The 21,463-nt window shown below is 45.1% G+C and overlaps 1 protein-coding gene across 4 annotated transcripts; it reads left to right on the top strand.

The window, feature by feature from the left end:
* The first annotated feature begins 3,787 nt into the window (after positions 1–3,787).
* TDRKH (tudor and KH domain containing) lies at positions 3,788–21,316 on the top strand. Of its 4 annotated transcripts, XM_089483218.1 has the most exons (15): positions 3,788–3,871; positions 7,037–7,188; positions 8,686–8,792; positions 10,723–10,912; positions 11,422–11,576; positions 11,975–12,275; positions 13,482–13,648; positions 13,803–13,975; positions 14,503–14,567; positions 14,788–14,939; positions 15,669–15,803; positions 16,489–16,585; positions 17,356–17,930; positions 18,607–18,686; positions 19,866–21,316. In XM_089483218.1, exons 2-14 carry the CDS (start codon positions 7,056–7,058, stop codon positions 18,661–18,663), a joined length of 2,307 nt encoding a protein of 768 aa, XP_089339344.1. In that variant the 5' UTR covers positions 3,788–3,871; positions 7,037–7,055; the 3' UTR covers positions 18,664–18,686; positions 19,866–21,316. The 4 variants fall into 4 exon arrangements, with proteins under 4 accessions (XP_089339344.1, XP_089339345.1, XP_089339346.1 ...); XM_089483219.1 differs by lacking the exon at positions 17,356–17,930; XM_089483217.1 differs by lacking the exon at positions 3,788–3,871 and having other exon boundaries at positions 6,969–7,188.
* Positions 21,317–21,463: the final 147 nt, after the last annotated feature.

The raw sequence follows: 21,463 nt of genomic DNA, 5'->3' as shown, positions 1-21,463 counted from the left end.
GAAATGTGGAGGGATTTTTTAAAATTATTGGGGGAGTACAGTCCTCCAAGATCTCTGGGAAAGCAAGTCAGCCCCCTCCACAGTTGCTCACCCCTATTCCAGAGCCTACATGAATTTAGGACCTGCCTGGTTGCAAGAAACCCAGGAAATGGTTCCTTGCAACCATTTGCAAGAATAGAGAATGAATGCTTTAAGGAGATCATTTTTTGCACTAAAACAAATGGCACACATCTCTTATATTAGGATGGTGATTATGCTTGCGCACATACACAAATGCACACATGTATTGTTGGCATCTAAATGACATTGTAATTCGAAAGACACATGGGTGACTTGTCTGTAAAGGTTCCACCGTATTGGACCCCTTCTTTGCAAATGGAAAAGTAGGGGTGGAATTAATGTCATTAGCCCTTTCTTTGGGGGGGGGGGGGTGAATGGGATATTTAAGTGCATTGATGCTTCAAGACACCCTTGAAGGATGGATCTTTTCATATCCACGTATTTCTCCTGTTCATATCGAAGGAGCACTGACACACAAAGGCATGGATGCACACAACCAACTTTGTCCCCCTTTTAACCAGAGTATACCTTGGTCACCGAAGAAAAGAAAAGCAAGAGCTACGGTCCACTTGAGTGGTATTCAGTTAAACCTAGCGGACTTTGGAATTAACCTCCAGAAACCAACAATTGGACATAAGATGATGTTGCTCTGGCTGCAGAGGAGATGCGTAAGCGGCTGTGCTGCCATTTTGATGGGACCAGTGGCCCCATGAATACTGAGAAGGAAGCCATGGAGATTCGTCTCACGATCCTTTCCCTCCCTTGTCTGGATTCTGCTTTGCTATGTATTGAAATTGCTGAAATTGTGCCAGTCTCGCCTTCCCTTCTTACAGCCATCTATGGATCGGGGAAGCATCAAAATGTGACAGGGAGGGGAGAAATAAAAGCGCTTGAACACCGAACGACATTTGTGTCTCGGTTGGTGACTGGATCTGTGGCTTCATGGCTAGCGTTTTTGGGTTTTAAATGGCTTTTGCCATTCTTTCGTTGCACAATGCTTTCCATTCCTTTCACAGTTCTTTAGTTGTACCATGTAGACGCGCAACACACATAACAACTGGGTTTTATCCTAATAAACTGACACGTTTCTAGCTCTTAATCCTCCTAAAGATGATTTATGGATCTAAGGGTCAAGCTTATTTTTTCTAAACAAACCTATTTATGATTTGCAAAAATGTGTGACGGCTACACTGTGCATTTATGGTTCTCTCCATGCTTCCATCTTTCCTTTCTCTCTCTCTCTCTGCCAATATGGAAAGTTTAAGCTCTGTCAGGTAGAAAGCTTATCGTTTTATTATTCTATGGCAGCATTTCTCAGTTAAATGATATGTAGGGCAAGCCAGGGATTTCATTATACAGGTTCAGCCTCTCTTAGACTGAATTCTGAAATCCGAAATACTCCAAAATCTAAAGATTGCAGGCTGAGTCTTTCTTATTTGGAATTCCAAAATCCAAAATAGTCTAAAATCTAAAAATTGGCTGAGATAGCGGGACCTTTGCTTTCTAATAGTTGAACGCACACCAACTTTGTTTCATGCACAAAATATGGTGCATAAAATTACCTATGTGTATAAGGTGTGTGCAAAACCTAAATGGATCCCATGCTTAGACTTAGATCTCATCTCCAAGGTAAAATATTACTACTACTACTACTAATAATAATAATAATAATAATAATAATAATAATAGATAATTATTATCTCCAAGGTATCTCCTTCTGTATATGCAAATATTCCAAAATCCGAACAGTTCCAAAATGCAAAACCTAAGAGTTTCGGATAAAGGAGACCCAACTTGTAGTCTCCTTGCCTTTTCATCCGTATTTCAAAAACTGATTCCTACAAAAGTATATATGGCTTCCTATGTATATGTGGCACTGGGGAAAACCTTTAAAATCCAGGTTTTTCCCAGGAGAGTACTGGTTTAGCTTCTTATGGGCTAAACCAGATGTGCCATTTGTCATGCCTTTTTTCCCCTTGCGTTGTTCGTTTTTCTTTCACAACAACAAGCTGAATTAAAATCATGTTTTGAGGGGGAAAGGTATAGAGAGAATTTATGCCATAAAACTATTTGCTTCCATCTTGATCCTGGTCCGAATCATGCCTACTCCCCACAAACACTGTATTGTGTTTTAAATATATGTCTATTTAGATCGGACTACGTGTCAAACGCCACGTTTAGGCTGAGCTGATGTTTTATTGTCACAACATAAAAGATTAAGGCTCCTAATCCTTTGGGTCGTAATACATATTAAAGCGGGGTTTGGCGTTCTTAAATCTCCCACAAGAGTGTGGGATTGAATCAAACATAGGAAAGCTATCCTCGGGAGGCTATTTTCTCAACTGAGGGTTCAACACAGTGCTTTTCAATCTAAATCCTTCTCTCAAATTGTCCCAGTTTGTGTCCGCACTGCAGAATTAAAGCGGTTTCTAGCTCTTAACCCTCCTAAAAGTTGCCCCTTGAGACACCTTTGCTTTCTTGCGGCTGAATGTACACCGACTTCATTTCATGCGCAAAACTATTAAAAATGTTGTGTATAACATTATCTTCAGGCTTTGTGTATAAAGGTGTCTATGGAGTTTATCACACCGGGGCTGATTTTCGGCATTAAAGAGCGATTAAAGCGCATTTAACGCATCCCACAAGTAAAGCGAAAACGGCGAGGAATTGTGCAAATGATTATCTCACGCAGTTGCACAAATGAAGCGATGTTGGAAATACGTTGTCGCTGAAATCGCGGAAGTAAAAAGATGCGCGCTAATGCTCCTTTGTGACCCCTTTAATAGTAGGTTTTGCATGACGTCGTGCGAAATCATTTCACGTAATTATATGGTTTTGAGGGGGATATTCAAGGGATAAACTCCCCTGATCTCCTTCGTGTGATAAGCTCCTATGAAACACAAATGTATTCCGTGTTTAGACTTAGATCTCACCTGAGGTTCGTAGTTATATGAGGCCTAATTAACCAGAAATTAGGGCGGTGCCTCAGAAAACTACAAATCCCAGGATACTGCAGTTAAAGCGGTATCAAACTGGGTTATTTCTACAGTGTAGACACATCCTGTGAGGGGGGGAAAGAGAAATAGTGATGTTTATTGGGTTCGTACTTGACAAACTAGGTCTGGGAAGGTAGTTCAGGCATGCCTTATTTTTTATTTTATTTTATTTATTTTATTTATGTTCTTTTTGTAACTGACATGGTTTATTTTTTATTTTATTTTATTTATATTTATATTTATATTTATTCATGTTCTTTTTGTAACTGACATGGTTTATTTTTTATTTTATTATTTTAATTTATTTATATTTATATTTATATTTATTTATGTGTTTTTTGTAACCCCACTCTGGCTCTCCTTATGGGTAACCAAGGCAACAAGAGACCCCATTGCATCATGGGACTTCTACTCAGCCCCGTTTGCTGTTATGAGGCAGCTAAAGCCTCTCCTCCCGTCCTCTGCCTCGACGCTCCCTCCTGATTGGACGAGGCGGGGCCTCCTTTGCTTAACTGATTGGTTGAGCTCATTTCTTTCTCCCCTGACCCCGCCCACGCTCCGCCCTTCACGCGCTTCTCTCCTCTTAATCGGCCGCCTAGCGAGGTTTCGAGTGCTCACGGCGCGGCTCTGCTGATTGGCTGCAAATCCGTGCGGGGCGGGCTCCACGGGAGCAGTGGCGGGAGGCGATTGGTCAATTCTCAAATGCTGCTCTGCGATTGGTCGGCGGGGGGAAGGTGTTCCCCTATATAAAGGGGATGCGGAGTGCTCAGGTGGAGATGCAAGAAGTCCTAGAGAGGAGTGGGGGTCGCTTGAAGGTAATGCAATTTGGATCCAAGGGGACAAAATGGCTGCTGGGTTGGGACCCTGATGGATGGAAGGAGGGGAGCTTAATGTTAATGGGAAGAGCTGAAGGAGAGGGTGAGTTTGGAGGGAACACGTGTCAGGGAAACACGTGTATCTTGGTGGTACACGTGTGAATGCACCTGGTTTGAATGGAGGCAGACTAGAGGGAGAAGGCTTCAGTGGAGAAGGGTCTGGAGCAAAAATAGATCTTAAATACATACATCTATACACACACACACACACACACACACATATATATATATAATTAAGCTATTTAATATGTGTGTGTGTATATTATTGTGTGCCTTCAAGTCCTTTCCAACATATGTAGACCCTATCTATTTATATTATACATTTATCTATCTATATCTATGTTATACATCATATATATCATATATGATGTATCATAGATAGATAGATAGATAGATAGGTAAATGTTACATCAATATATAATATAATATAACTTTAACTATATTATACATTTACCTAACTTTCTATGTCTCTGTCTATATGATATATCATATATATAGATAGAGACATAGATAGTTAGGTAAACGTATAATATAGTTAAATTGATGTATGATATAGTATAATATGTATAATTAATGTATAATATAGTCAGAGTTATATACTAATGCTTATATTATATACTTATAATGTAATATGCTTATGGTGACCCTATCTATTTATATTATACATCTATCTATATTATACACTATACACACACACACACACACATATATATGATGTATAATATAGGTAGAGATAGATAGATAGATAGATAGATAGATAGATGTATAATATAAATAGATAGGGTCACCATAACTATGTTATAACTATATTATACATTTACCTATCTATCTATGTGTCTATCTATATTATACATCTCATATATATATATATATATATATATATATATATAAAATAGATAGATGTATAATAAAAATAGATAGTGTCACCATATTATAACTATAACTATATTATATAACTGTATTATACATTGAAGGCATGCAACAGGAAAAACGATAGATAGATAGATAGATAGATAGATAGATAGATAGATAGTGTGCGTGTATGGGGTGGATTGTAGAGAGACCGTGTGTGTGTGTATATATAAGTAATTTATATGTATATATGTAATACATATATTTATATATAATGGTGTCCCTTCAAGTCATTTTTGTCTTATGGTGATCCTATCTATATTATACATTATTGTACATTTATCTTATATCCGTGTGGGTTTACATGGTCAAACCTAAAATGGGATCCAAGGGGGCTTGTTTCTGACTTACGGTGATCCTATCACAGGGTTTTCTGCTTAGTTTCTTCAGAGAGGGTTTGCCACGGCCATCTTCTGAGGCCGAGAGAGTGTGACCTGCCTAGGGTCACCCAGTGGGTTTATATGGCCAAGTCGGACTCAAACCCAAGTTTCCAGGTAGCCTGACGCTCCAACCGTTACATCATGCTGTCAATAATTTAAATAGAATTAACTCCAACATTAATGGGAATGAAAAGCCAACATTACTTAAGACATATGTATTTTAAACCCCCTACAAGTTGCACATGGAGGGAAATCTGTCTGAAGAGGGGGAATGAGTTTGGGGTGTTTGGTGGAAGAGTTACATGGAGACTAGAGGTGTGGAAAAACCAAAGGGAGGAAGGAGGGGAAACAAACACGATAGTTGGGGCAGGGAGGCCCCCGAGGCATGGGTCGCTGTGGCTTTTTGCACCCCAACAGCTGGGCATCTTGCAACCCTCCAGGTGTTAATTCAGATCCCAGCTTTGGGTAGCATTGTGTCAGTTTTCCCAGATGAAAGAGCGCGCATGTAAGATACTGCACTTAGGCCGGTGAAATGAAATGCTCAGATATAGGATGGGGGACCCTTGGCTTAAGGAGACTTATACGTGTGAAAGGGATCAACAGTGCGGATGCGGCAGCTAAAAGGCATCGATATGCCAAGGTGGCAAACCAAGGGATGAGGAAATGGGGGCAGAGCCTTCCTGACTCAGGTAGGATGAATAGAGCAGGGATGAGGCCACTTCTGCCCCCTCAGTGTTGGACTACAGCTCCCATCAGTCCTGATCCAGTATAGGTCTGGGAGGGGAAGCCACAAGATATGAGGATGGAATAGGACTCCTAGGCTGGCTATTGAGAGAAATGGCTGTCCTAGGCACTGATCTTTCAGAGACTGCTCTTTTGTGTTTCCAGTTATGAACATACCCTCTGCGTCAGTGATTCCCAAACTCTGGTCCTCCAGATGTTTTGGACTTCAGCTCCCAGAAGCCTCAGCCGTCTTGCCTAATTTCTGGGATTCTGAGAACTGAAGTCCAAAACACTGGAATGGTCAGAGTTTGGGAATCACTGTTGCATGTAAAAAGGCGTTACAATGGTCCCTGTTATTTGTACCTATGGGGATTTCCAGGTCCTCCAGAATCTCTTCTATGGGGTTGATCATAAAAGTGTTTCCTCTAGGAATTTCTAGGTTCACCAGCACAACTTTATGGTCAGCTTCTGGCAGAGTGGCATTGGAAGACCTAGAGATTCCTAGAGAGAAGATATGAACCAAAGCCGCAAAAGGCCAATCTGCAAAGGTGGAGGGCCAACTGTATATCTGAGTACAGGACACTAAGGATAATGCAAAGTAGGGGGAATACTGCCATGCTGACCAAGTGGGGAGCGCAGACTCTAGCTGTGGTACAAAAAGTAACTTTTCCAAGCTCCGGTGCCAGGTCCCAGGGTCCTGCCATCTGTCCTGGCAAGGCTCTCCTTGTGACTTAATGCCGTAATGCACGCTGTCCCAACGAAATTGATTTTCTTCCCTCCCTGTTCGGCTTCACTCCTCTTTGCAATGCTGAGCTTGTCATCCTGCCCTGCTTTGCTTCTCCTGGTGAGGTGGAGGAGGAGGAACATTTGCACAGGCAGTTTGGGTTCCCTGCCAGCCGGTTTGCTCATAGTCCTTGGAAGCAGAGAGTCCTTTTCTGGGCAGCCGGTTCTGTCCGAGGACGAAGCTTTGCCCTTGCCTGCCGTTGCTGAGGGCTGGTGGATGCTGTGCGCGGCCTGTCGTGATGCTGTACCTGGTCTCCCTCTCCAGCGGAGAGCTGCTGCTAAGGAAGTTCTTTCCTTCCCCACTTAGTGACCCCTCCTCGGCCGCCATGGGGCCCTTGACCAGCGAACGGAGCTCCTGGAGCAGCCTGACCACCCTGCAGAAGGTGGCTTTGGCCCTTGGGATCCCAGCCAGTGGTGCCATCCTCTACATCCTTTACCGCCGCTACCGGGAAAGTAAAGGTGGGTGTGTCTGGTGTGTCTGGAATCGCACAGGTCCAATCCGGGGCTGTGAAATATTGATGGCTTCTGTCTGCCGTGGTTCTCCCTCTGTGTGCTCTTTGCTTCTGGAAGGAGGCCAAAACTTCATCATTGTACTCAGGCATTCTCCTCCTAGTTCTGTTATTTCATCTTTCTCTCTCTCTCTCTCACACACACCTATACTGGCAAATGACAGGTCATCGCCAATGCGGCTGGATTGTAGGGTTGTGGGTGTTGGAGCGCCAAAGAAGTAGAGTGATGCTTTAGGGTGAGGTTTAAACACCAGTGGCCTGATCCCAGGTGGGTTTACTCATACGTGAGTCCCATTGCACTCAGCGAGGGCTTATTCATAAGCAAGCATGAGGATTCCCAGCCAGAAATGTAGCAATGTCTGACATTTTCTAGGTACGCTGAGTGCATTTGTGGAAGGGAGTACGTCAATCCTCATTTTCTATCCTTCCTGCCCCCCAACCCAAGCCTTCTGCTCATCCCTTGTGCTTCCACTCTCTTTGCTGGAAGACATGGCTGGAGGATTGAGGACAGGCTGGTTTTTCTTCCCTTACAGCAGGGGAGAGCAAAGTAAAGCCTGTGGACCCTGGCCTTCAGGGTTGTTTCTTGTGCCCCAAGGCCCGCAAAGGTTCAAAACAATGTTTTTACTCCAAAATATCCTGTAGGAGGTAAGGAGTCCCTCCAAGAGTCAATGGTTTTTACATTTTTAAATGCCCCTAACAGCTGTCTAAGGGACAGTGGATGGGGGCATTTCCATAACCTTCTTGGAACGCTTCTCCTCACTTCCAATTGTAAAAAAGGGCCTCATCTGGACCTAAAAGCCCCAAACCATGGTAAAAATGTCTCCCATGTCTCTTAGAGGGTGTTTGGGTTATTGGTTGGAGCATTGGAAAGGGAGGGTGCGGAGTCAAGCCTTTGTCTCTGGCTCCTTAGCTTTTCTACTGTCCAGACTGCTTCATTAACGGCAAATGTATATTAATTATTAATAACGAGTCAGTGTCGAGAAATGGTAGCACAAAGCACTTCACCACCACCACGTGAATCGTCAGGTTACTTAGACTGATACAGCATCAAATACGTTTGATTAAACTTTCTGAACAAGAAGATGTTTATGAATACCTATGAAAGTAAATACACGACAAGTTAGGAATTTAATGTAAGTTTTTATTTGGATCATGGAGTCAGTACCTTTCTATGAATTGCTTCCAACTCCAAAACATTGACTCCACAGCCTGCTAACTTCTTTGATGCCCTGGGTTACTTTGCCAGCCTGCAGCCTGTTTTCCTAGGGAAGCCAACATGGCTAAGGTTATCCTTTATGGGAAGGTAGGGTTGGGGCTTGTAAGCACTGATAGCAAGTGAGAGAAAGCAGGTGCCCTGTCCTTTCTTCTAGGGCTGGCCCCAGATGAGGAGAGTTTAGGTCCTCACTTTAAACATTTGTGTGTTTATGTCTCCCATCACCGTGTGCAGAAGAGCGGCCGACCTTTGTGGGAGAAGAGGAGATTAAGGTGGAGATGAAGGTACCAAAGGACTCTGTGAAGCTCATCGTTGGGCGGCAGGGAGCCCAAATCAAACAGGCAAGTTCTTAACCAAAAATCCCAATATGTCTTGGGATTCCAGGTAGTTCATATGGAATGATGAATTGTGTGTCTGGAGAAAGGAGGGATAATAAAAACCCGCGCTCTTTGTGTTGATGAACAAGGCTTCCTTAATATTGTTGCCCCACTTGGGGAATGTTTTCTTTAGGCAGACTTTTTCTTGCACACGGTGTCAGTCTTTGTGTTTCCCAAGACTTCTAATAATTGTCAAATGTGTTATGTGCTGCTTTTGGATGCTGTTTGTGTTGTGTTCATTTAAAACAGCGGGCATCAACCTGTTGTTGGACTGCAACTCCCAGCAGCCCATGTAAAGGGCTGTGCTGCCCAGGGAGATGGATCCAACAGCATGTGTCACTGTCTACCCCCTGCTTTAAATTCCAGCCCTGCATTGAACAGTTCAGAAGTAAACCCCTTGAATTCAGTAGGACCTTTTCCGGCTAAGTGTGTATTAGGATTGCAACCTAAATATTTGTCCCTAAATGTCACACTGTTCCAAAGCTCTCTAGGGAGAATCTGGGACACTAGAATTGGAATCTTAATAAACTACCCATCAAACCAGAGTGCCACTGTTTCACTGCTAAGTCCTTTAATCATAAGTAAACTCATATTTCTCTGTGTGGTTGACTTCCACTTCAAGAAAACCTGCCGTTGTTTGGGGGATGCAACTTCAGACATCATGAAAGACAGCCCCAATTACAAGATGCGGGTGGATTTTGGTGCCTCATTCCTATGCCATCCAGTGCTGTGTTATGTTAAATGATTCATTCCTGCAGAGGAGAACAAATAATTGAGTCAGTTTTCTCCTCATTGTGGGACTGTATTCAAAATCTACAATTTTTGAAGGGTCCTGGAGGGGGTCCCCAATTAAGCCTTTTTCTTGTCCCATTAGCCACATAGTGGCCAACCGCAGAACAGAGAGGAAGCCACACAAGGATTGTAGAGGCTGTAGCCCTTTATGATCCTTGCTTAGTCAACTGAAATGGGGAGAAGCTAGGCAAGGATCATGGATGCTATAGCCATCATGGCTTCATCTTACTTTGGTGTCTTCCACTGGATATCACAGTGCACAGCCAAGAGAGGGAGATTGTCCTTGCTGCTTGTGTTCTGGTAGCTGGCTCATGAGAATGACTAGGCCTTTGAATGTCGACTGTTGGAATACTACCTGCCATGATATTTCTTGCCCAACTGCTCCTATGCCTGCTGCTGGGCATTTTGGAGGCTAGGAAATTGTGGAGTTTTTGTTGAGATGAACAGGGTTAATCCTTGAGTGTTTGAGGACTGGGGAGAATGAGGAAGGGGTTTGAGCAGTAGTCTCCTTGTTGGGGTTTTCAGAAACCCTAGAAGCCATTTTCTTCCCCATCCCCACCTCAGTCTTTGAATATTCTTTCCTACCTCTGTCACACACCAGCTTTTAACACATGCCCCAAATCCACAAAGCGATGGTAGTTCACCCTTGCAAATTAATGTAGGGCACCATATTCTGGGATATTCTCATTGCAATGAATTAATGGAGAGTTTGGCTTCTTCTCATTCTGAGGGACTTAAGGGTGTTTTGGTTTTTTTTGTGGCCTCATATAGATGATCCTAGGATGGTGTTGATAGCGCCCCGTAGGTTCTTCTGGACAACTAGAATTACCCAGGTTCTCTGCCTCAGAAGCATGGGAAACCATGTCACAAACAGTAACATTTCCAAGTACTAGAATCTGGCTAGAAGAAACAAGAGACCTCTTCTAAGGACACAGGGATTTTTGAAAGTTTTGAATTGAGGATATTGAGCTTAAAAGGGGGTGCAAATAGACCTGTTACAAAGGCTGTTGAGAGTTGGACTGGGCAGTGGGTCACAGTCCAGTTGGCACAATCCTTGGTGGCTTAGTGCCATAGTTAAGGTATCTGTTTTCCTTCTTTTCAGCTGAGAAAGAACACCCAAGCCCGCATTGACATTGACATGGAGGATTCCAGTGTGGAGCGAATTATCCGCATCTGCGGCTCTCCCATCCAGGTCTGCGCAGCTAAAGCTACCATCCACCAGATTTTGGCAGAGAATTTGCCTGTGCAGGAGAAGATTGAGGTGCACCATCGCACTGTTGGGCGCATCATTGGTAATCGTTCTATGACATTTCCTTTGTGCACCTGTTTTCTGCTCCTTGCAGATTCCTACACTTGTCTAGTGGGTGGTTGACATGTGGGTTGCCCACTTGGAAATAGTGTAGGCCTTGCAAGCCATAGAGACCAACAGTGCGGAGGATCTATCTGGGTTACAGGAACATGGAACAGTTTACTCTCTTTATTATTACAGCTATATCTCAGTGAATTGAGTCGATGTGTTCTTGCACACTAGTACTTTAACAGGAAATTTGGTACCAGAGGCAGTGTGAAAGTCTGTTTTCCTCAGCCCTCCTTCGCCATCTTCCCAATTTTGGTGCTGCTAAAAAGTACTGCCAAAAGGGACTGAGGACCAAGTTTGTAAACGTTTCTCCTGCTTGAGCTGGATCATATTTACAAACATGCAGTGTGATGAGGCAAGGCTTAAAGGCGCTTGCTCTTCTGTGCTTTGCCGAGGTCTGTTCTTGGCTCCTGCAAATCCTGTCTTTTCCCATGTCTCCCGCAGGCAGAGGCGGGGAGACGGTGCGAGCCATCTGCAAGAGTACTGGAGCCAAAGTGGAGTGTGAAGGAAGAGGAGGTCCACAGGAAGGTGAAGGTTCCCTGTTGCTCACCCGCGTCATCACCATCTCCGGGACTCGCAAGGAAGTGGAAGCAGCCAAGGTGAAGTATTTCAATCGCTGGTGACATTGGATGGCATGAGATGGCAGGGGAAAGCCCTGGTTCTAATCCTCCCAACTACGGCAACTTCCCTGCTGAAACAACTGCATTGGCTTTCTGTTCATTTCCCAGCCCAGTTCAAGGTGCCAGTTATGGTCACCTGAAGCTAGGGAAACTTTGGCTTTTCAGGTGTGTTGGGCAACACTTTTAGATGGCACAGCAAGTGTTAAAAGGATTGTGGGAGTTGAGTCCAAAACATCTGAAAAGCCGAAGTCTCCCCAGTCCTGTTTTGCTATTGGGGATTTTTTTGGCTGGGGGTTCTTGGAGTGGTCATCCAAAACAGTCAGTTCTCCAAGTTTAGTCCATCATGAAGTCTTCACCTTCATCTTCGCGTCCCGCAGTGCCTGATCATGGAGAAGCTTTCTGAGGATGACGCTTTCCGCAGGAAGCTGTATCAGTCGGTGTCGTCACGGTCGGTACACAAGCAGGCTCTGGGCAAGAGGCAGGAGGATGTTGCCAAGGAGCGAGATGAGTTGCCTCGCCAAGAGAGAGAGCTCCAGCTGCCAAACCCACAGCCTTTGGAAGGGGCTGGAGAAGTAGTCCCCGAGTCTCCCCTGGATGAAGTCCAGGAGCTGAGGAGTGAAGATGGATCCCCTGAAGAGCCTCTGTCGTCCACCTCTTGGCCAGGCTCTGCATTTGAGGGTAAGCAGAAGGAGACAATACTACCCAGCAGTCTATTCAGAGTTAGACCATAGAAGTTTTGAAACTACATAACACTGGTCTTACAAGAACTGCACTGGCTTCCTGTTTGCTTCCAAGCCCAACTCTGGATGCTGACGTTGGCCTATAAAGCTATAACCATCTTGCAGGCAGGGTATCTGAGAGATCACTTCCTCCCATATGACTGTCCCCAAAATCAAAGGTTATCAGCAAAGGTCCTCTTGCGTGTCCCACATAAAGCCTGTGACAGGGCCTTCTCTGTAGCTGAACCCCAACTGTGGAAGACCCTCCTTAGACCAGTTAGGCTCCATTTGCATTTCTGGCTGGCACTGAAGGCTGTGCTATTTTTGCTGGCCTTTGGATCTTAAAATTAGCTCAGGTTCTTCTTAAAGCTGTTGTTCGAGTTTGTTTTTTCTTTTAATTTTTAACCATTTCCACCTGTTCTTAAAGGAAAACCTCGGGTATTTTAATTGAGTTTTAGTTACCTATTTAATATCTTTAAAATAATAATAATAAGAAGAATATTTATTTGTATCCCACTCTTATCCCAGGACTGGGTCTCAGTAATGTTTTTACTTGTGAAGTGTCATCTTCCTAGTGTGTTGAGAGGCAATAAAGAAATGACACAAATGACGTTCTTTGAACATATGGGTCCTACTTGGTGGTTCTAGGCCATGTTTGTTTGACTTCCTTTTCCTTGTGTCTAAGTCATTTAAAAAGACTTCTGAGTAATAGAGCTTTCATTGCTTATTGTGGCAGGGAGCTTCATCAGACACGCTGTAACAGCTGGAGGCAATATGACAAGCCTGAAAATGCTGAGTTACGTTGACCCTAGTGCTCAGCACACAGTTTAGCCATAAGGGCAACACAATTCACTATGTGCCTCCACTACACATAGTGTAGTGACTCTAAAGTTTAGAGTCTCAACACTTACTCTGAGAAGGCTTGCCACGGCCTTTTCTGAGGCTGAGAGGGTTTGACTTGCTTAAGGTGAGTTTCTGCAGATGAGTTCAACAATTAAACTCCTGCACCAAGCTGGACTGTACACACATAATACCCTATCTATTTTTTCTCTGTACACACTCTTGCCATACTGTGTCTTCTGTAACCATGAGGACTAGTAGCTGTCATTTTAATGCTCACTGTTGGCATATGTCACTGCTTTGATCTGTCCACCTGTGTCTTCAGTCCCTAGCCCTGATTTCAGCTTCCATGCGAATGAGTACTTGGAGGTTTACATCTCGGCTGCCGAGAACCCCAACCACTTCTGGATCCAGATCATTGGCTCGCGTGCCCTCCAGCTGGACAAGCTGACCCACGAAATGACTCAGTACTACGAAAGTGGCGGCTGCCCAGTGAGTCACCATGCATGGGGGGGGGGAGACTGGGAGGGAAGGACCCCTTGTGTCGGGTGAGATCCTAACACCTTTTCCCCTCCCCAATTCCTTTGCATGTGACGTGCCTCTTGTTTCTCACCCTCCCATCTCTCCTTTCCGTCCCTTTCCTCAGTCTGAATTCCCTGATGTGCATGTGGGAGATATAGTGGCTGCCCGGTACCAAGATGATTGCTGTTGGTACAGAGCCAAAGTCCTAGGCATTCTGGATGATGGAAGGTGGGATCTTTACTATGTGGATTTTGGAGATAATGAAGAGGCGCCATTGAAGAAGCTGCGGCCATTGCGGTGAGGTCCCAAAACGAGAGGCAGCCACAACTTGCATTTCCCACTTAGCCACTCCATTCCTCACTAGTGAAAATATACCACAAGCCAAAAACCCCAAGATTTTTGTCTTCCTCAAAAACATGAAGCGTTCTTGTTTCCCAGCAGCATTCAGGATGCATGAACTAGGAAGTAAAAGATATAAAGGAGTACAAAAGAGTGCTGTAACAACTGTAATAACTTGCACTAGGTGCTTGCCAGGATTGTCAGGAGAATTGCTGAGATTTGGGGGCAGCAGGGATGGGGTGACAGAAATAACCTCAGAGGGGGGACATATATGTCTGTTGTCCCTATGTGATCTGGCTACCATTGGGAGTGCCACTGTAGTCCAGTTCTTTATAGGTCAACCCATTGGAGACTCTTGTGAAACACATGTAAAATGAGGGGATGTTGTATGACTGTATAGGTTTTTAAGGTTGCCAAGGCTATGGGTTATGGTTAGCAAGGGTGGCTGAGCCTAACCCCACTTCCCTGCCCCTCTTCTTCTCCAGGAGCGACTTCTTAAGCCTCCCCTTCCAAGCCATTGAGTGCAGCCTTGCCGGCATCGCTCCAGCTGGTGAGTCTATTGTCCCTCTTGGGAAGTGGGAAAAAGAGGGCAGCAGAGGGAATTGTGTTGCTTCTCAATGCTCTGCAGCTGGTCTTCCCCTTCCATTGGAATAGTTGTGGATCCTTTTTCTGCTCTCACATCATGGCAGCTTAATCAATGAGAGGAGGGAGCTGGGAGATGACAAGGAGTCTGCTGATTTTGCTGATTCTTCATCTTGGCAATCCCACAGGAAGCCATTGGGAAGAAGCAGCGCTTGATGAGTTTGACCGCCTCACTCACTGTTCCCAGTGGAAACCGGTGGTGGCAAAGATCTCCAGCTATGTGCCTTCTGGGAGTAACACCTGGCCGCACATCCGATTGTACAACACCAGTGGTGAACAGGTAGGAAGGCCAAAACCAAATGGATAGGGCCAGGTGCAGTTCTAGATTCCCCACACCCAGCAAAACAGATTACTGGGTTTGCATAAATCGTGCCAGTCTTCAAACAAATCTCTTGTGCACTGCGGTTCACATCTGTTTCCAATCTAAGGACAATACTCCAAATGAAGAACGGGGTCGGGGAGAGGGATAAAGAGAACAAACAAAATGCCATGGAAGATTAATTGGGTGGTTTGATTAAATTTTTAACTTGCTTGAGGTGAATTTTTAGCTACATTTGTTTAAAATGTGAGCTGCTTTTAGTCCCATTTTGGGAAAGAAGTGTCTATAAATAAATATAACAACAACAAAACGGAGCTGAGGAAAATATGACCTTGCAAACTGCATGGAGTTCTAACCTGTACTTCGCAGACCCCCAAAATCTAACAAATTGGCAGGATGGAAATTTTGCCCTGAGTGCCAGGAAATTATCAGTTTGGATCAATTTGATTCCACAACTTCCAAGCCCAGTGAGAGGGGGAATAAAACATGGCTGTTTTCTAGCCAAAAAGCATGGTGTCGCTTCTGGTTGCTTGGAATGTGCCTACTTACACTTCCTCATGTGCAGACAGGTAGCATTTAAACATTTTCCCCTCCCTTTCATCCTGCATCCAGATCCTCTGAGCAAAATCCCACTAGTCTGTCACTTGCTCACTGGCCTTCTTTCACATCCAAGTCTCTCTTCTCTTCCAGAGCATTGATGTTGGTGAGGAGCTGATACGTTTGGGCTATGCGGTACCATGTCTGCAGGATATAGATGGTGCCATGGGAGATGGGCCTTATCAGCTGGGCAAAGGGGCGGCCGCTAGTGGCTTCCCAAAAACTCTGGTTAGTAAGTAAATTGGGTGAACTTTTCGCCCTTGGTTTGAGTGCTCTGAGCCGTAGGCTGGCTCCAAATGAAACACCAGATCCTGGTCCTCATGATAGCATCTGGAACTCTTGCTGTTGAAAAGCTGGAAGAATTTTGGAGTGTTTTGCATGAACAAAGGGCCGAGGTTGTTCCAAATTACACTTTCTGGTATGAAATTATCCTGAATAATGTGTTACATTTAAGCAAAGTATCTTGTCAGCTAAGCAGGATGGGGGTTCATTTTCTTAAGATTGTTTCTTTCTCCACTGACAGAGCCCTTTTAGTCCTGGGGTGGCCAGCTGTGGAGCAATGGGGACCATTTCCCCTCATGCTCACCAGGCAGTCTGCGCTGTAGCATTTTGATGCACCAGAAGTGACATGTTTTGATTTTCTAGTCTCCATTTTGTTTGTTTTTCGTTCTGTCTGGGTTGTGGGAGACACAAGGAAAACAAACTGCTGTATTTGCAGGCCAGTTGAGGGGAGAGTGGCCAGTTTGGGAGTGAAAAATTGCCTAGGGAAAAAAAGGCAATTGAGCAAGGACTGGGGAACTCTGGGTGGTTTCAGAGACTGCGCTTGGGGTCCCTTGTTTTAGCCTCTGCTTTGTGAGCACACCATGGGCTTCTTCTAAGTTGGGGTACCCCTGACACTGTTTTTCTCTCCAAGGAAAACATGGAAGGCATGTCCCTGGAAAGCCTTCTCTCAGATATGCAGAAAACCCCTGATGAGATGCCGCTCACTCTGTCCTGTGTCAGCCTTTCAGGTAATCTCTTCTGGCCCACCCCAGGTGGGTTCGCATGCAGCTTCCCTCTGTATTGGGGTTGGGGGTGAACCCAGGCCTATGACACTCATTCCTAGCAGTGGCCCACCAAGTCTGGATGTGTGCCTGCTGTCCAGATGTTGTTCAACTATAAGTCCCTGTAACCGTCGCCAGCAGTGGATTGCTTGGGCTTACAGTCCAGCAACTTTAGAAAGGCTGCAGGAATTCAATCCCCTCATAATTAGAGGGTTTTGTGGGGAAATGGGTTCTCCAGCTGTGCTTATAGGTAGCCTTTCTGGCTGGAGACAGCCTGGCATTAAACCCAGGACCCCCTGTTTGATTCCCTCGTATCTTGCCCTGTTGCTTAGGATGGTGAAACTGGATTGCTTTTCAGCAGAAACCCAAACACTGCCTACCGCTTCTAGTTACTTAGTTTGGGTAATGATCCATTACAACAGCATTTCTCAGACTGTCTGATGTGGGGTGGCTGGGATAGAGGACCAGCAGTTTGCTTTTCTTAATGTGCCACAGACTGCCGCTATACATTTGCCCAAGTTTCCTTTCTTGGAAGCTTGACAGAGGTTGGTAGCCATTGCCGCCTCAGGGACTGGCACCAGGCCGGGTACCACCATTTTGAGTAGCAAAACTCTCATAAGTTCCCAAGGGCCTATTCAGTGATGCCTACATGGTAAAATTGCCTCCAGGTCCCAGTTGAATGTGTTGGCATCTCTAAGGGGCATTCTCTGCATTAACACAGCCCTTTGGCTTCTCAGATGAGCCCACTGAACTGCTCTGGAACGAAATGGGGTCACCTATTCCAGCATCCTCCCAAGAGTGCCTTGCACCCTCCTTCGAGTCCTTCCAGCCCTCCACCATTCTTTACGCCACCTCCTCTGAAACCCTCTCAGTGACTCCCCATAAAACCAGTAATATGAGCAGAGGTTCGGGAACAGACCTGCCTGTGGGAACCCCGGAGGTGCCACCCAGGTCTGCGTCCCTGCTTGACGGTGTGGCCTTTGGGACCGAAGTGAACCAGACGTCTAGTCCCCTCAATCTCAGCCAGCCTGGAGAGGGACCCTTGCTTCTTTCATCCTCGGGTGAAGAGGACTCCCTTGGAAATGATGAGTGTCTATCTGTCAGTCAGCCTGATAGCATGACCTACTCACCTCGGGGCTACTTCTACTATCTCTCCACTTCAGAGGACACTATGGATTCCTCAGTCTTTTGCAAAGGATCGCCCAGTCTTGATAAGTCACCCTGGGCTGAGTCACCTTCCGCTGGCACATCCTGCCACTCTGAAATCTCTTCTTCTGACACTAGCGGGAAAGAGGAGACCTCTGAGGAGCAGGTACCAACCGCAAAGTGTGGTGGGGAGCACTGCTTGGGTTCAAGGTGCTGTGGCCACAGTCACCAAAAGCCTGATCACTCTTCTTCTGAACACACCTTGCTTTCACTAGGACTTTGAGTTTAATCTGTTTGGGATCTGGTGCCTTTAGAGTATTCAGGCCCTGGAATTATACTCCAGACGTACATCTCTGTGTTGGGGCTGTTGAGAGTTCCCTCACAGATAACTTCTTCCCTGTTTAGGAAGCATTACATGAATTGGCCAACTTGGTTTAAATTGATTTCCCCCCTGCACCAAGATGACCGAAGTGTTACCGCACTGTTTTAACACTACATCGTCTTGTATCAGTTGTGTCTGTAATGGGAGGAAAGGCAAAATGCAGAACCTCCCTGGATTCTTTTAGGCCCAGAATAGGCCTTTTTAAAACCAGAAAAGTAACACCAATTTGTGTCCCCTTCCCAAAGGTATGTGGAGCACTTAAGAGTTGGGGGGGGGGATCAAAACCACTCCCCATTGGTAAACCATTGCGCTAAAGTCTGTTTTGTGTTACACTTGCACACCAATTCTGAAGGGCTTGGTTTTCTGGCGCGCAAAGCACGTCTTTCTCAAATGCTGCAGAAGCTACTCCTACCTCCATCTTAAAGCTCTTGCTAATGCTGTCTCTTTGATATCCTTCCAGAAGTTGCCTCTGCATCGGAGAGCGGCGACCTCCTCCCTTTCGAAGACAATTCCTTGACTCCTTGAGCTTTAGGAATTGTGGTGAGACTTGGGGTGCTGGGCTTGACAAGTAATGCAATTTTTGGGTAGTTTTTGTCCCCAAACGACACAGAACCCCACCCCACTCCATGTGTGAAAATGCTATATTGATTTCTATGGCCATCATCTTCTAGTGTCTCTATAGAGATTGGATCAAGTGTCCATATGAATTGGGAAATGACATCCCTGTTCAGCAGTCGTTCTCTGCACCTCTTCTTTATACCTGTTTATTTTCCTCCTCCCTTTCCATTGTCTTTGGTTCATTTCCCTCTTGCCTGCATCCTTTGTTTTCCTGACTTCCTTACTTTTTTAAATGAGATTCATTTTGGGGTTCTTCTTCTTTCCATCCGTTTGCGGGTCTCAGGCTCATCTGGGTATGCTGATATTTCCCTTTCGTATATAGAGTGAGGGAGGCTGCAGGTTAGGCTATGTAATAATGCTGGATACCTAGTTAGGCTATGTAATAATGCTGGATACCTGGATGTAGTGTGTGACTGCTTGGCTACACAACGGCAAGCATTTTCCCCTGAAGTTCAGAAACTTATCATGGTTTTAAATGGTTTTAATTGTCAGGTTCAGTGAGAAATTATTTACTATCTTGTTGGACTTTAAAAGTGTTGCTTACTGTCTTGAACTGACTTCATGGCATGCCCCCCTGAGATCCTCAGATATAGGGCAGGATATAAACATTTTAATTAATAATTAAATTAATGGTGGTTGAATTCAGCCACTTAGTTAAGTATAATTGAGACTGTCTCCTTGCTTAACCTATCCCTCCTTATAGGCCATCAGCTGCTGTGAGCGAAGGGGATCTGTTTTCCTGTCGATTAAGGCACATCAACAGTACTCTCTGGGTTAGTATCCAAAAGCAGGACTCCATTTCAGTTCACCTTCCCACTAAAAATGGTATACTGGAGAGGGGTGGAATACCAGTCTGCTGTGTCACGCTCAACAGGAGAACAGATCCCCATTGCTCACATCAGCTGCTGCCCATCAAGACAGAACTGAGGGGCTTTTTACACTTCCTATGCACATCTTACATTAATGAATGTGTAGCTCATAAATATGAATATGTTCCAAATGTGTAACTGCAGTTGTGGAATTCCAGTGTGTGTGTGTGTATAATACTTCAGTAAGGCATCGCCCATACCCTGCTTAAGGTTTTCCCCCTTTTGCTTCCAGAGAATTCCACCTGAAATGGCACAAGCAGCAAAGCAGGCAAGGCAGTGATTCTTCGGCTTCACTCAGAAGAATGTCTCACCCTCTCGATGGACATCTTTTGCTTTTGACAGTCTTCTCCGTCAGAGGAGGGTGCAATTGTGTGAGGGGTCTGTGCTCTATTGCAGCCTCCAAGAGCCACACCAGTGGGGCAGACTCTCATGTTGGGTTGTACAGTTGTTGTCTCCCTGACCAAAGGCATCTTGAAGCGGAACCTGCATGTGCTGCCATTTTAAGTTGCATGTTTGAGTGACGGGGTGAGTGAGCCTCCAAGCTTTTTTTGCTGTGCGATGTGTTGAAGCAAAGACACATAGTGGCAAATTGGTTCTTTCTTCTTGATGCGGAGACGCAATTCAAATAAGGCTGCTTGGCTGGTTGTTGGGAAGTTTAAAATTTTGGAGGTCAGCCACCCTTCCTGCTCATTCAGTGTTTTCATAGAAGAAAAAGTATCTGCCTTCTTTCCTTTTTTATAAAGTTCACCTGGGTTGCCTGACACAGATTTTCTAAATTGCACATGGAGGGGACGGGGGGACGGACAGATTGTAAGAATTGAGACTTAATTAATTTGTTAAGAACACATGCGTTTGGGTGAGCCGGTATGGCTTTCCTGGGCTGTACTACTTGAACTCACAGGAGTAGGATCACGCAGCTCTTCCCTCTTCCCTACCCCATCCCAGCGCATGCGTACAGAAGCAAACTAGCATGTTCTGGCGGCAAGGCTTCGAACAGAAGCATTGGCGCCAATGGATTGTTGGTATTGATCCATTTTTATATGGGTGAGTGTTCAGATATGTAGCTCACCAGTGAAATCTCAAATACTACAGCCCAGCTATAAAGCGTGGCATTGTGTTGTATGTGCAGACCAGCTGGAAAATGGTTTGAGAACTCACTGAAAAAAAGATTTGTACCAGGCAATGGGGTAAGTGTCCCCCATCCTGTCACAAGCTAAAGTGCCTGGTAGTGTCTTGTAGTGTAAAACACTGGACAAAGGCTTACAGGAGGTCAGAATCGGTCTCCCAGGCCTCATATGTTAGCAGAGGTGGCATCTATTGGCCCTGCCCAGCCATGAGGCTTGTTAGAGCTGGAGTCCAGAAATGCCAGTAGAGCTAGAGTTAACCTGGCTTGGATGCAGCAATCTGACTTTTGAACACCTGTGACATCCCAAACAAGGCTGTTGTGTAGTCTGGTGGGGTAATGCCAGTCGGTGAGGGAGAAGAGTGGTGTGTACCTCTGTTTGAAAAGGTTGTGGTTGCACTCTTGTTTGTTTTGGGAAGGGAAGGGTGATGGTGGATGAGAAGGCGATGCAAGACGTGTCTGTGCCCGTTTCAGAGAATAGAGGTAGCATGTTAGGCATAAGCCTGAGGTTCATTTTCTACAGTTGTCTTCTAAATAAATATGGCTTGTGTCTGTTTGAATTCTGTGTCATTAATCAAGTGATGCCTTTTGTCGCCATTTTATGAGAGACTGCAGAGGAAAACAGGTATTTTAACTTGTGGGGTAAGAGGAATTGGCTCCATGCTTTGTCATATTCGTTTCTCTTTGTGCCTCAGAGTATATCACAG

Source organism: Sceloporus occidentalis, unplaced genomic scaffold (assembly GCF_023333645.1).
Source record: "Sceloporus occidentalis isolate IW3139 unplaced genomic scaffold, rSceOcc1.0.p SCAF_20, whole genome shotgun sequence".
Classification (NCBI taxonomy): Eukaryota; Metazoa; Chordata; class Lepidosauria; order Squamata; family Phrynosomatidae; genus Sceloporus; species Sceloporus occidentalis.
This window is presented reverse-complemented; position numbering and strand designations above follow the sequence as displayed.

Excerpts from the sequence above, each read along its gene's own strand:
- TDRKH (XM_089483217.1), top strand. The coding sequence starts at position 6,969 with ATGCTGTACCTGGTCTCCCTCTCCAGCGGAGAGCTGCTGCTAAGGAAG. Across the intron at positions 8,793-10,722 it reads AGGGAGCCCAAATCAAACAG|CTGAGAAAGAACACCCAAGC; the intron begins GCAAGTTCTTAA and ends CCTTCTTTTCAG. Across the intron at positions 14,940-15,668 it reads ACAACACCAGTGGTGAACAG|AGCATTGATGTTGGTGAGGA; the intron begins GTAGGAAGGCCA and ends CTTCTCTTCCAG.